Here is a 15266-nt window from a genome sequence, read left to right as displayed (position 1 = left end):
GCAGTAGTCAGTGAGTTTTTGTAATTGGAAAAGTGCAAATGTGGCTGTAATGTGCAACTGGAAGCGAAGGACTTTTTGTTCCTTTGATGGTATAACAAGGCAATTTTGAAAAATTTCTGCCCTTCAAATATTTTAGTAGGAATGAAGACATTTCCTCATTGCTAAATTCTGATGATATTTACCCATTTTGTAATATCCAGTTTTCTGTTTTTCTGAGAACAGGGGACACCAAATACTGAGGTCTCTGCTCTTCTCTTTGGTTTTCTCCAACTTCCTCCCATGCCCCACTCCTCCATTCTCCCTTCCCTTCTGGGGGTGTTGAGCCTTCCTTGAGTGTCCGTCCCTGTGTGTGCCACCGTTTGTGTGTGCGTACTGCCTCCTGCTCTCCTGCCTCCCTGCTTCTGTCTGTCATGGTTTTCTCTCTGGCTTCTTGTTTCTCCTGTCCTCTGTTCTGCCATGTGTCTCTCTCTGCCTGGACTTGACATCAACATCAAGCTTTTCTTTTTACTTGCTTCGTTTATTGACTTGTTTTCTTTTTCTTTCTTTTTTTTTTTTTTTTTTTTTTTTGACAGGCAGAGTTAGATAGTGAGAGAGAGAGACAGAGAGAAAGGTCTTCCTTCCATTGGTTCACCCCCCCAAATGGCCGCCACGGCCAGCATACTGCACAGGTCTGAAGCCAGGAGCCAGGTGCTTCTCCTGGTCTCCCATGCAGGTACAGGGTCCAAGCACTTGGGCCATCCTCCATTGCCTTCCCAGGCCACAGCAGAGAGCTGGCCTGGAAGAGGAGCAACTGGGACTTCTTTTCATGTTTCCCATACTCAAATTTCAAAATTTGTGTCTCTAAAAAGAAACAGTTGTGTTTTTAAACTTATGTGCTCTCTAATTTTTTTTATCATGTTATTTTCCTTTTTATTTATTTTAAAATAGCCATCCTAATAGGTGTGATGTTCTAGGGTGTTTTCCAACACTGACCCCCTCCTCAAGTTTGACAGTTTGCTAGAATGGCTTATAGAACTGGGGAAAGCATGTCACATTTCATGGTTGATTATAAAGGACAGAAGTTGGGACCAGCCAACAGAGAGATGCTTAGGGTGAGGCAAAGGGGATGCAGTTCAGGGCTTCTGTGCTCCACTTGGGCCTGCCCCCATCTCAGCAAGGCAGCGTGCCCACCACAGTAGTGACTCTGATAGGAGAAACAGTCTCGAGCTCTGGCATATTTCTGACATGCTCCAGGTTCTGATATGGAAGGATATTTTTTAACAATGAATTTCTAGTAACTTTTTTTTAACCTTGTTTGTCTTTGGGAGTTTTAACTGAGATAACTACTGTGATAGATTTAAGTTTTAAGTCAGCTAACTCAGTGTAGAGATTTTGATAAAGTTATTAAAACAGCACCTCATCTCTCTTTAAATTAGAGCCTATACTGGCCGGCGCCGTGGCTCAATAGGCTAACCCTCTGCCTGCGGCACCAGCGCCCCGGGTTCTAGTGCCGGTCGGGGTGCCGGATTCTGTCCTGGTCGCTCCTCTTCCTGTCCAGCTCTCTGCTGTGGCCCTGGAGTGCAGTGGAGGATGGCCCAAGTGCTTGGGCCCTGCACCCACATGGGAGACCAGGAGAAGTACCTGGCTCCTGGCTTCGGATCAGCGCGGTGCGCCAGCTGCAGCTCACTGGCCGCTGCGGCTGTTGGGGGGTGAACCAATGGAGAAAGGAAGACCTTTCTCTCTGTCTGTCTCTCTCACTGTCCACTCTGCCTGTCAAAACAATAAATAAATTAATAAAAATTTAAAAGAAAATTAGAGCCTATACTGCAGTATGTCAGATGTAGGTCTGACAGCTCCTTATGTGGTCAGACATTCACTTGACTTTTCATTCGCTATTTCAGGTAACATCCAGATATCCTGGATTGATGACACATCAGCATTTGTTTCCCTCAGCCAGCCTGAGCAAGTACAAATTGGTAAGTGTTTTGAACATCTGTTTTATGTGTTAAATAAAATGAGATCTTGTCCACCCTCCTGCCCCCCTCAGTTTACAAACTAGGGGTTCAATCAGCTAATCACAAGCTTTGCTGCCTGGTTTCTTTTTCAGCTGGTCTCCAAAGGAAATAAGTAGTAAGTATAATGTGACTATGAGAAAATAAGACAAATTTTTTTGATTTATTAGATATGCATGGTGTATTTTTTCACTCGGCTTCGTTCTGTTCCTCTCCTGTTGTGCTTTTTCTAAAATGAGTTGCGGATTTACTCTGAGAATTAGGCGTGGTCAGTTGGGGCTGTATGGAGGGACACTGTGAAGTGAGACCTCAATCTGCTTATGCTTATGATTTTCCCATTGATCTGTAAATATTTGCAGTTTACATGCACCATTAAATTTTTATCAAATACTTTTACAAACAAGCTAAATGATACCTCACTGACCTTTAAAATAGAGTTCTCAACAAATGGAACCACGTCTCTTGTTGACTCTAATTTGGATATTGACTATCATTAAATGTTCTGTTTTCTTAAGATGAAAAGTTACTAGGTAAAATGTTGTAAAATATGTGTTGTTAAGCTGCATATATAGATTTCAAGCACACTGGTGCATAATAATGTAAAGGTATGAGATTTTTTTTTTAAGTGATATCTAATTTTTTCTGTATTTAGCCAAGTGCCATACACTGTCTGTAAGAGTTCTGGTAATCTAACTGTTAAGTAATTATATTAGAAAACTTGTACAAATGTACGAGTTCAGATCATTTAATGATATGGCCATCCCAGAAATGCAGTCTGTGACATAGAGGCTAAACGCTTGGGGCTCTGGGGCCACGCCACTATACCCCCTGTCGTGTGACCTAGACGTGCGCCTGCCTATCTCTGCAAACCCAGGGTGATGGTATGGACTTGGTGGGGTTGTTGTGAAGATTCCGTGAAACCATGTACATAAAGCTTGGTGTGGCGTTGAGTTCCTGCTGTGGTTATTTACCAGTGGATTTCAATGTAAAATGCACCAAGGAGCACATAATGCCAGGAATAGTGTTGGGTGCAGGATATGAGTGATTTGCTTGTTAAATATTTCAGTTTTTGCTTAGCTGTATCTCAGTGATACATTTCACCACAATCCTTAGGAAGAGGTTAACAGGGGCTAGAATTGTGGCATAGAGGGTCAGGCCACTGCCTGCAATGCCTGAATCCCATGTGAGTGCTAGTTCAAGTCTCAGCTGCTCCAGTTCCTGTCCAACTCCCTGCTCATGGCCTGGGAAAAGCAGTGGAGGATGGCTTAAGTACATGGGTCCCTGAACCCATGTGGGAGACCCAGAGGAAGCTCCTGGCTTCAGCCTGGTCCAGCTTTGGCCATTGCAGCCATCTGGGGAGTGAACTAGCAGATGGAAGATTTCTCTCTCTCTCTCTTTCTGCGTGTGTGTGTGTGTCTCCCTCTCTCTGTAATAAATCATTAAATTGAAAGAAAAAATGATGGTTAAGAGAACCCAGAGGAATCAGATTATTAGAGAGCTGAAGGTAATGTCAGGTGGGGGCAGGGACCTGAGGTTTAGATCATAGTGAGGTTGCAGTGAGACTGAACTAGACCATCTGGCCCAGTGTCCACTCTTCAGCTCCCTCGAAGCTCACACTCAGGTGACATTGAAGTCATGCAGTGGGATGGAAGGAAGTGCATGGCTTTAAAATCAGACTGACATGAGATTAACCTCAGTTCTGTCACTTGTCAACCATGTCTTTGGACAGTAAACCCTCTAAGCCACAAGTTCCTTGTGTATATGAGGGAGATGCTAATAGTTACTTTGCAGGATTATTGTGAGGAAGAAATGAGATCATGGGAGTTAAGTTTCCAGCAAAGAGCCTGGCTCTCCACAACCAGTGCTTGACAGAAATGGTAGACAATATATCTGCTTGGCATCCCTTGTTGTGAGCAGTAAAGGAGAATATGTAAAATAAAAGTGCTTTGCAATCTGTACACCATTAATTAGTACTATGTATTTGAAAATAAAAGCATAATTGCTTATTTTGCATATGTGATGTCAGAGTTCGTGATACACCATATTTGATATCAAATGATGACTGCTCCCTTATTATTAGGTGGTTCCTTAAAGAGATTTTAAGCTGTATATTTTATTCAGTGATAGCTGAAAGCAGGGAGCTGCATTTCAGAGCTGTGTGTATCTCCAGGGGCTCTCTGCGTATTTGACTGTTTTTTTTTGTTGTTGTTGTTGTTTTGTTTTGTTTTTGACAGGCAGAGTAGATAGTGAGAGAGAGAGACAGAGAGAAAGGTCTTCCTTTTGCCGTTGGTTCACCCTCCAATGGCACGCTGCGGCCGGCGCATCGCGCTGATCCAAAGCCAGGAGCCAGGTGCTTCTCCTGGTCTCCCATGCGGGTGCAGGGCCCAAGCACTTGGGCCATCCTCCAATGCCTTCCCGGGCCATAGCAGAGAGCTGGCCTAGAAGAGGGGCAACCGGGATAGAATCCAGCGCCCCAACTGGGACTAGAACCCGGTGTGCCAGCGCCGCAAGGTGGAGGATTAGCCTGTTAAGCCACGGCGCTGGCTTGACTGTTTATATGGCCTCCCTGAGGGTAGCACTAGGTCCATCCTGTTCACCACTGCGTCCTCTCTGGCTGGCACACGCTGATGCCTGAGTGTGACTTTGAATTCCCAGTATGAGGAATAAGCCAGCATGAAATCATGACATTTCTCCTTTGTCCTCCTAGATTAAGAAGCGGATTGTCTTTGCAATTAAAGTTTAATTTTCCAAGATAACCTCTTTCCTTTCATGACCAGCTCTTGACAAAACGCCTGACAGTTTGAACATGCTGTGACTTGCCCAGTCTCCTTTGCCGTGAGCTCTTTGCTCCGCCATCCCCGCTCCAGAACCCGGATGTGCCCTTTTTTGCCTCATCTCAGCTTACACACCAGTTTCTCCAGCTGTTTCCTGTCCTTTTGTAGGGAATTGACCCTGTTTCTGATGCTTATGTAGCACCCATTGCACCTGTTTCATTGTTTTCACAAATAGACTGTAAACTCTTTGAGAGCAGGGACCACCACTCTTGTTTACTATTGTGTTTTCGGTGCTAAAAGATGCAGTGTCTGACATTAGTAAGTAAATACTCAGTATTTATTGAATTAAGTGATGGTATTATGGCTTTCAGAAGCCTCTTTGCATGGGATGGTTATATTTAACATCTCTGGTCTCTTGCTGTCATTTCTAAAATTATTCAGATGTTTCATTGAAAGCCAACGTGAACTATTTTTTATAGTGGTAATTCTAATGATGAGAGGGACCCAGGGTATCTAATGTGCTGCAAATCCTATTAATGTTATCTTAAACAAATTACTTATTCATTTCAGCGGAAGCAGAGAGCCTGTTAGATCAATAATGTAACATTGAAAAAAAAAATCATTAAACGCCTATTTATATAGAAGTTCATAATGGTTTCTTTGGCTCTGTTACAAACCTTTTCTGATTTACATTTAAGGACTTGCTTTTTATCTGACACCTGTCTTTCTTTTGGTAATATGAAATCTAATCCAGATTTTTAAAAGCCATTTTCAACATCTTGAATATCAAAGTTCTCTTTTTATAGGAAACCTCGTTATACTGATTACTAAAGCACTTCCACCAAAGGTCGTTTGGTTTGACTCCTGCAACTTTTCCTTTGCTACTGCTATGAACATGACAGTCCATCATGTTGGGGTATTCAGATGAGTGACAGCCCACCCAGGCCGGATGTCAAGGATTCTGCCCACTCTGGCTCTCCAGTGGGCAGCATGCCATCAGAGTGACTCAAGCCTTGGAGAAGATCACTGTCCTCACCATTTGAGAATTTTTCTCAAAGTAGTGACGAGATCACTGTTAATGGTCACATCTGAAGGGCTCACTCGTAGTTCAGATTTTATTCTAATATAGTCTTGTTAAATGTGGGAAGAGTTCAACAGTGTTTCAGATGCAGTAGAACTTTCTAGTCATACTCTCAATTTGTAGACATTGTCCTGAGTGTTTTTAGACCCATTGTAGGATATTCTCTTCTATAATTTTTATAGAAATGACTTGGGAAAAATATTTTTTTGTTGTTTATTTTGGAGACTGGAAGTTGGAGCACACCAGGAATGCTACAAGAAATTTTTAGAAGTAGAGATTGATGCAGGTACTTTAGAAGAGGTGGAAACCCAAGAGCTGTTTCCAGGCCATATCAGGTGCTTGTGGGGTGCCTACTGTGTTGCCTTAGGGCCTGCTCAGGATGGGTTGTTGGGATAGAGGAGGACGCTTGGCCCCACCAAGTGCAGAATATGAGTGTGGCTTATAGTAAATCAGATGGTTAAAAGCCATGCTTTTGATGGTGCTGAGCAAAATGTTAGAGTTTTGGATACAGCTGTCTCCAGTGATGATTCAGCACTGAATTTGCTTAACAGGTCGCTTATAATTTTGTGTGCATTCCTTATCTTTCAGTGTTTGCAGAATCTGTCGTGGTAACTGCTTGTCGTGGGGTTACTGGTAATTTCTGCTCAGTTTTCCTTGATTGCTCTAGCAAGGATCACAATTTTGGTGATCTTGGTGAAGAACCAGCTCTTTTTGGCTTAGTTTATTTTCTATATTGTGTGCTCTTATTTTGTGGGTTTTTTATTTTTAATTTCATTCCTCTTACTTGCATTGAGTTCTTTTGCTCTTATATTTTTTGTTTTCTTGAGGTAGAACTTTACGTGATTGATTTTTCTTTAAATTATGCTAAAAAGATTTAATGCTGACTTCCGGAGATTTTCCAGAGGTCAGTATGGGTCTGGTGGTTAGCTTATGATCCGTCAGGGGTTATGCTTAAGCACTTTGAGCCAGTAAGCTTTCGCCGTTTGCCAACTGGGTTGGGAGAATGTTCCGCATGCAAGCAGCTGACAAATCTGCCCGCTTTCACTTTTGGCTGGACCTTTTCTCCTCTGTGAGTACACAGGCCTCATGCTCAGCTGTTGGTGTGCACGTAGCTCAGACTGTCTCCTGGTCGTTGGCTTTGACTTCTTTTCTTGTCTAAAACAAGTACAGAAAGCTACCACTTGGGGCTGGTGCTGTGGCAAAGTGGTTAAAGCTGCTGCCTGCAGTGCCAACATTCCGTATGGGCGCTGGTTCCAGACCGGACTGCTGCACTTCTAATCCAGCTCTGTCCTGTGGCCTGGGAAAGCAGTAGAAGATGGCCCAAGTTGTTAGGCCCCTGCACCCCTGTGGGAGATCCAGAAAAAAGTTCTGGCTTCTGGCTTTGGATCATCTCAGCTCCAGCCATTGCAGCCATCTGGGAAGTGAACCAGCAGATGGAAGACCTCAGACCTCTCTCTCTTTCCCTCTCTCTGTCTGTAACTCTGCCTTTCAAATAAATAAAAGAAAGAAAGAAAAAGAAAGCTACCACTTGACCTCTAAGTGCTACTTTAGCAGTTTTCCTCAGTTTATATGTATGTTTTCATTATCAAGTTAGAAAAGCTTTTTTAATTTCTCCCTTGACCCTGGATTATTTAGAAATGTATTGTTTTATTTCCAAATGTTTAAGGTCTTCCTAGAATTCGTACTGTTACTAATTTATAATTTTCTGTTATGATTACTCACAATGATTCCAGTCCTCATATTTACTGAAACTTACTTTGTAGACAGGCATAAATACTTTCTTGCCAAACGTAGCTGTGAGTACCTGGAAAGTATGTGAATTCTTCGGTGTATGGTTTGGCCTCTATCAGTTAGTGTATTTTATATATTTGGTTATTCAAAAAAATTTTTTTTAATTTATTTGAGGGATAGAGAGGAAGAATTCCCATCTGCTGCAAAAGCCTGCAGCAGCTAAGGCTGAGCCTGGGATGGAGCTAGGGACCAGGAACTCAGTCTGGGTTTCCCATGGGGGTACCAGGGACCCAACCTGAGCCAACTGCTGCTGCATCCCAGGGTCTGCAGTGGCAGCAAATTGGTATCAGGAGCCAGAGCTGGAGCCAGAGCTGCTATGGCATTGCAGGAGTCTTAACTATTAGGCCAAATGCACGCCGCTTTACTGATTTTTTTTTTTTAATTGAGTGGTTCTGTCAGTTTGGGGGATGGGATACTAAGATCTCCTGTGATTGTGAAATTGCTTCTCACTGTCATGTGCTTTTGAGGCTGTGCAGTTAGGCATGCACACATTATGACTGCTTTGTCCTTCTAATGAAGTGATCCTTTTCTTGCCGTGGATTATCTTTGTTTAGCTTTTATAATACTATTAGTTTTAAGATTACCTATTTGATACTGATATAACCATTTCATCCTTAGGTATTTTATGTTTCTGACATATCCTTGTCATTTCATTTGCTCTTGACCTATCATAAGTCTCTTGTAGACATCATACAGTTAGATCTTGCTTTTTAAACCGTTCTGATTGGTCTTTTGATTGGAGTACTTGGCCCAACTTAATGTCATTATTGATAGGATTAGACCTGTCCTTTTAAACTTGTTTCTCATTTGCTCCCTCCCGTGTTTTGTTCATTGATTTACTCATTTTTGGCCTTCTTTAGGATTAAATTATTGAAAAATCCTACTTTAATTTCTCCATTGGCTCTCTATTTTTGTCTCTGTATTTTTTTTAAGTGACTGCTTTAAGAATTTCATTTTCTTCCCATAATCTTCCACAGTCTGCTTAGAGTTTGTATTGTACAACTTCACGTAGAATATAGAGACTTTACAACCATGTAGGTCCATTTAGTCCCTTCTTCTTAGCCATTTATTTTTCTAAAGATTTATTTTTTATTTGTTTGAAAGGCAGAGTTACAGAGAGAGGAGGAGAGATGTTGTTCCAGTAATTCCTGATGTCCTGTTGGTTGTTTTCTGTCTGCTCTTCCTCTGTTCTTCAGGTTAGACCATTTCTGTCAGTCTCCAAGCTGAGTCCTCTCTCTGTTATCCTCATTCTGCTGTTAAGCCCATCAGTGAACGTTTTGTCTCATATGCAGGTGCTCCTCAGCTGACACTGGGGTTATGAATATCTTGTGTCATTTACTGAATACTGTACAGAAACTGAAAAACAGAATGGCTATAGTGCTATACTTACATACTGTAGTAAGGCCAAAAATTTTTTAGTAGAACCATAATGAGTTGGGGAGTGTGTTGTATTTTTTGTTCTGTATTTCTATTCTTTACTTTTATTTTTCCTTTTTTTATTTGAGATTTCCTTCCTTCCCTCTTTCCTTCCGTCCATACATCTGTCCTTCTTTTCAGATTTATCTATTTGAAAGGCAGAGATTGGGATTGAGATAATCCATCTGCTAGTTTACTCCCAAAAACCTAGAACCACCAGTTCTGGGCCAGGTCAAAGTGAGGAACCAGGAATTCCATCCAGGTCTCCCCTGTGGGTAGTTGAGGCCCAAATTCTTGGGCCATCATTTGCTGCCTCCCAAGGTCTGCATTAACAGGAAGCTGGAATCAGAAGCAGCAAAAGCAGGCATTCTGATAAGGGATCCATGAAAGCATCCTTAGTGACATCTTAACTCTCTGTTGAATACCTGCAAGAATTTTTAAAAAAGATCTTCCCACAGATAACAACAAGCTCCAGCCGTTGTGGCCATCTGGGGAGTGAACCAACAGAAGGAAGACCTTTCTCTCTGTCTCTCTCTCACTGTCTAACTCTGTCTGTCAGAAAAAATAAAATAAAATTCTTGCAATAATTGGTGATGAGCCAGACCAAAGCTAGAAAGCCAGAACCCAATTGGAGCCTTCCAGGGAGGAGCCATCACCTGCTTATCTCCCAGTGTGTACATTAGCAGGAAACTGGAATTGTAAGTGGAGCCAGGACCCAAACCCAAGCCCTCTAATATGGGGTGTGAGCATTCGTCTTAACCACCCCATTACCTGTGTGTTTTTTGTTTTGTTTTGTTTTGTTTTTGACAGGCAGAGTGGACAGTGAGAGAGAGAGAGACAGGGAGAAAGGTCTTCCTTTACCATTGATTCACCCTCCAATGGCCGCTGCGGCCAGCGCGCTGTGGCCGGCGCACCATGCTGATCTGAAGCCAGGAGCCAGGTGCTTCTCCTGGTCTCCCATGCGGGTGCAGGGCCCAAGGACTTGGGCCATCCTCCACTGCACTCCCGGGCCATAGCAGAGAGCTGGCCTGGAAGAGGGGCAACCGGGACAGAATCTGGCGCCCCGACCGGGACTAGAACCTGGTGTGCCGACACCGCAGGCAGAGGATTAGCCTATTGAGCTGCGGCACCGGCCCCCTGTGTGCTTTTTAATTGTTGCCCATACATCATCTGTTTTTTGATCTTTGTCATCCTGTCATGTTATAAGCAGTGTAAACTACCTTTATATGTGTATATATATATATACACCCATACACACACACATAAAATGTAATCCATCTCCTTTATCCAATTAAAAGTGACAAATTGATTTCTTTCAGATACACACATATATAAATAGACCATATCCATGCTAAATATTTGGTGTCTTTGCTTTCATTCATAGTATCTTTTGTAGCTGGCTACTTTGTTATTGTATATTTATTCTTGTCTAAGAGACAAGGCACAGAATATTCAAGAAACCCCCCAAAACTGTTTTCCTGTGTGTTAATTTTCCTAATCTTAAGCTGTATAGAAATGGTTTATACTCACTACCTTGGATTGTAAATGCAGAGTGGATAAGTAAGTCACACTGTAGAATGACTTTCTAAAATAAGATTTCTATTAACTAAGCCTGATTATAGGGAGAAGGCTGATAACTTACTTTATGGGCTTAAATGATACATAATTTGTAGGTCCTAAGTCCTGGATCTGGAAACAATGTGTTTCTTCTCCATAGGCAGGGTTTTCACAGAAACAGCTTATAGAGGTCTTTAGTTTTCTGCAGGAAATGCATGGTTAGTAAGAAATGTGAATGTCTGTTTTGTGTAGCTGTCTCCTGCTTCGATGACCTGTAAGAGCAAGTGACTGTGTTTCCCCCTCTAAATCACTTAATCCATCAAGAGCACTGTGGAAACTTTTAATAATGTTTATTAAGAACCTTCTTGTTTCCCTGTTCCCCTAATGTGTCTAATCTTAAGAATTTGCCGTCTTACGTATTTGCTGCTATGAAATCTGTACCAGGCAGATTTGAGAGTGTGACAGTGACTTGGACTGTCCTTCATTAGCATTCTTCAGGGCATTAACTGAAATGAGAGGATAGGGAAAAGCTTCCTGACGGCCAGGGAAGGATTCGCAAGTGCTTGATGTAATTAGGCAGTGCTGAAGAGGCCTTGTGTCCGGCCTCGGAACTCCGCAGGGAGAAATGTGCTGCTTGTGCCTTGAGACCAGGTTCTTGCGTTCTGTTGCATTGTTTCTTACCCAGACCACTAGCACTTGACTGTGTTTCCGGTCCTGTGTTGTCTGCATCTTAGCCTGTTAGCTTTCTGCGGTGGTATCAGATCTACACTGAAGCCTTCAGATTTAATCGCAATGACCCTTATAAAGGATTGCTTTTGTTTTGCTCTCCTGCCCCCAATTTTGAAACTAAATCAAGCTCATTGTTGAGAAAGTGAAAAGTATGTGAAAAGAAATGAAAGAAAACAATTCAGCTATAGTCCCACAGCCTAGACATAAATACTGGAAATATTTTGTTTAGTATTTCCTTTCAGTTTTTCACTGTGTCTGGATGCGTATTTTCATAGCATTTTTAATGCTAATTGGGCTCTGGCTTTAAGTGTACTTTTCAATCAGCTTTTTAAGTCAACAGAATGTCTTGAGCATTACCCATGCAATTACACATTTGTCTAGAAGAGTTTTTCTTTAATACTCATATTTCATTATACAGATAGACATAACTTATTTAGCTGTGTCTTTTTTGGATGTTTAATTTAGATCCTTATTTTCACTGTTTTTTCAATAACACTTTAATCAGCATCTTTGTACTGTGTTCTTTTTCTGTACCTCTGATTATTTTAAATTCTGAAGAAGTAAAATCACCGAGTCTGTGAGGATCTTAAATTCAGAAACAGGGCTCGCATCGTAGCATAGCGGATTAAGCCACACTGCGTGCAGCTCTGGCGTCCCATATGGGCTCCAGTTCAATTCTCTGCTGCACCACTTCCAATCCGGCTCCTTGCTAATGCACCTGGAAAATCAGCAGAAGATGGTGTGAGTGCTTGGGCCCCTACCACCCACATGGGAGACCCAGATGTAGTTCCTGGCTCCTGGCTTTGGCCTGTCACAGTCCTGGCCGTTACAGCCAATTGAGGAGTGAATCTGCAGATGATAAAAACAGCTAATTTCCCTTTACTATTAAAGCGATTTTTTTTATTTGACAGATAGAGTTAGACAGTGAGAGAGAGAGAGAGAGACAGAGAGAAAGGTCTTCCTTCTGTTGGTTCACCCCACAAATGGCCGCCACAGCCAGCGCTGCGCCGAGAAGCCAGGAGCCAGGTGCCTCCTCCTGGTCTCCCATGCAGGTGCAGGGACCCAAACACTTGGGCCATCCTCCACTGCCTTCCCAGGCCACAGCAGAGAGTTGGACTGGAAGAGGAGCAACTGTAATTAGAACCCAGCGCCCATATGGGATGCTGGCGCCACAGGCGGAGGATTAACCAAGTGAGCTGCGGCGCTGGCTCCTAAAGTGATGTTTTTATTCATAGAAAACTTTAGAACTGTATAGAAAAATGAAGAAAAAAATGGTCTAGTGCTCATCTCTTGTATTCACAAAGATAGTTGCAGGTAATATTTGAGATTAACCTTTCAATTATGTGCAAGAGGGCTTTACAAAGTTCTTGAAAAATGGATTTAATGGATAGTAATTATTTTAGTGCAAAAAAATTTGGCTGGTGCCACGGCTCAGTAGGCTAATCCTCCGCCTGCGGCGCCGGCACCCCGGGTTCTAGTCCCGGTCAGGGCGCCAGATTCTGTCCCGGTTGCTCCTCCTCCAGGCCAGCTCTCTGCTGTGGCCAGGGAGTGCAGTGGAAGATGGCCCAAATCCTTGGGCCCTGCACCCACATGGGAGACCAGGGGAAGCACCTGACTCCTGGCTTCGGATCAGCATGGTGCGCTGGCCACAGCACACCAGCCGCAGTGGCCATTGGAGGGTAAACCAACGGTAAAGGAAGACCTTTCTCCCTGTCTCTCTTTCTCACTGTCTACTCTGCCTGTCAAAAAAAAAAAAAAAAAAAAAAAATTGAAACCATGTGTACAAACGGGGCTTCAATTATTTTTTGGAAAATCCATATTACAAAAAAACTGCATGGATTTCAGAAAATTTTGGCACCAAAATAAACTTATCTTTTAATTCTGTTTTCCTTGAATTTTTATTAGAATGTATACATTTAAAAAAATAATTCATTTGAAAGGCAGAGTAACATAAAAGATAGGAAGAGAGACAGAAGGATCTTTCATCTGCTGTTTCACTCCCAAAAAGGCCACAACCACCAGGGCTGGGTAGGCCGAAGCCATGATCCAGGAGTTCCATCCAGGTCTCATTCATGGGTGATAAGGGCCCATTAACTCAGGTACTCCTCTGCGTTTCCAAGCATATTATTAGTTAACTGGATTGGAGCCAGGACTCGAATTACCACTTCGATATGGGACGCTGGCATCACGAGTGGTAAACTAACGCACTGCACAGCGATGCCAGCCCCTTTCCACGAATTGTTTAAGTACTTTATATATGGTGTTAGATATATATATATATATATATATATATATATATATCACCTATAATAGCTTACACTTTCATATTATTTTTAGTTGATAAATATTTGTTTATATTTATGAAGCACATATTAAGGTTCTTTTCACTCAGTGCTTCATATCTATAAATAGACTCTACATTATTGGTGTATGTTTAGTTGAATAATGTTTTATTGTGAGTGTATCATTTATTTAACCTATTCCTTACTGGACTCTTAATTTAAAAGATTTTAGTACTCTTGGCCCAAGTTTCTAAATAAGCTTTTATTTATTCTTCTTTAGAATCCTTTCCTTAGGATCACTCAAAAAGTACTGGGAGCTGATGTTTCTGGTCATTCCGCTGACCTCTTTATTTAAACATAGTCTTAATGACCAGGAATTCAATGTATCTCTCAATTCACTCTGATAATTTTGTGTATCTCTGAACATAGTTGTGTGTTTTGATGTTTTGTTGTTCTTGCTGGTTTTATCATGCATGCTTTTTTAAGATTATGCAGAACGCTTTAGAAAGCAGTAGCAGTGTGCTGTTGTGGTACCGGTCATGGTTAACTCTTGGCAGATGGTTGTAGATGCTGGTCATGACAGGAAGTGTGCAGCAGCGAGGTGAATCTGCCCAGTTGTCTCAGAAGTGAGAAGCTGAGCGTGAGGACTCAACCACATGTCGTTGCCATCTGATTCTCATCGTGAGGCTCTTGTGCATTTTGTTGCTGTTATTTTTGTCATTAGAGACAACGGACTGGTTGCCTGTGAGTGAGCTGTGCTTGGCTTGGGATGTTGACTTTGTTACATGCCTTCTACTATTCACAGCCTTGCTGTTTTAGAAAGTGGAATAAATCTGATTTTAGCAAATTTGAAATATGTTGCCTTTGGAGGATTTTGCTATATAAATGACTAATTCCAACCATTGTTGTGTTACTAAAAAATTACCCATAAGTATCTAGGAATAATGAAATTACAAATGGGTTTTATATCATAGGGTTTTTCTCTATTTTCTGATTATTCCATAGGTATATTAACACACTTGTGTAATACAGTACCTAAATTTAAGACTTTAAAAGTATTCTTTATTGGTAAGCAAAGGAGCCCAGCGAAGGGAATATCTTGCTTTTAAAATGTTCAGTTTGGCTAGCAAAGCAGCCTCTTCTTTTGGTTGGCTAGTTATTTTATAGCATCTTTGTTCTGTTCATGAAATTTATTAGTTTCTATGAATTTTGCTTTAAATTTTTGGTTTAAATCTATTCAGAAAAGGTGAATATTAAACATTTTTGACTTGTGCTTGTTTATTGGTGATATTACCATAGATGAGTATTTTTAAAACCTGTATTTTCTTAGTAAAGATATGTTTGTTTATCCTGTAAAGATCCAAACATCACTTTAGTAGCAGGGTGAATGTCACTTCATTATGTTTAGCAAAGATGCCAGCAAATGCTAGACCATGGGCATATTGAGAGACTTACAGGTAATGGTGGTGGTGGTGGTGTGGTGGTGGTGGTGGTGTGGTTGTGGTGGTGGTGGTGGTGTGGTGGTGGTGGTGGTGGTGGTGTGGTGGTGGTGGTGATGGTGGTGGTGGTGGCGGTGGCAGTGGTGTGGTGGTGGCAGTGGTGTGGTGGTGGTGATGTTGATGTGTGGTGATGTGGTGTGCTGGTG

General features: G+C 42.0%; 1 protein-coding gene across 2 annotated transcripts in view; it reads left to right on the top strand.

The window, feature by feature from the left end:
* The window catches only part of PARN (poly(A)-specific ribonuclease), a 166655-nt gene that overhangs the window by 62233 nt on the left and 89156 nt on the right, over positions 1 to 15266 (top strand). For both annotated transcript variants that reach the window (XM_062179668.1, XM_062179669.1), the window contains exon 21: positions 1881 to 1955. In XM_062179668.1, the coding sequence (XP_062035652.1) occupies positions 1881 to 1955 (75 nt within the window). The remainder of the gene's footprint in view (positions 1 to 1880; positions 1956 to 15266) is intronic.

This window comes from Lepus europaeus, chromosome 21 (genome assembly GCF_033115175.1).
Source record: "Lepus europaeus isolate LE1 chromosome 21, mLepTim1.pri, whole genome shotgun sequence".
In the NCBI taxonomy this organism is placed as follows: Eukaryota; Metazoa; Chordata; class Mammalia; order Lagomorpha; family Leporidae; genus Lepus; species Lepus europaeus.
This window is presented reverse-complemented; position numbering and strand designations above follow the sequence as displayed.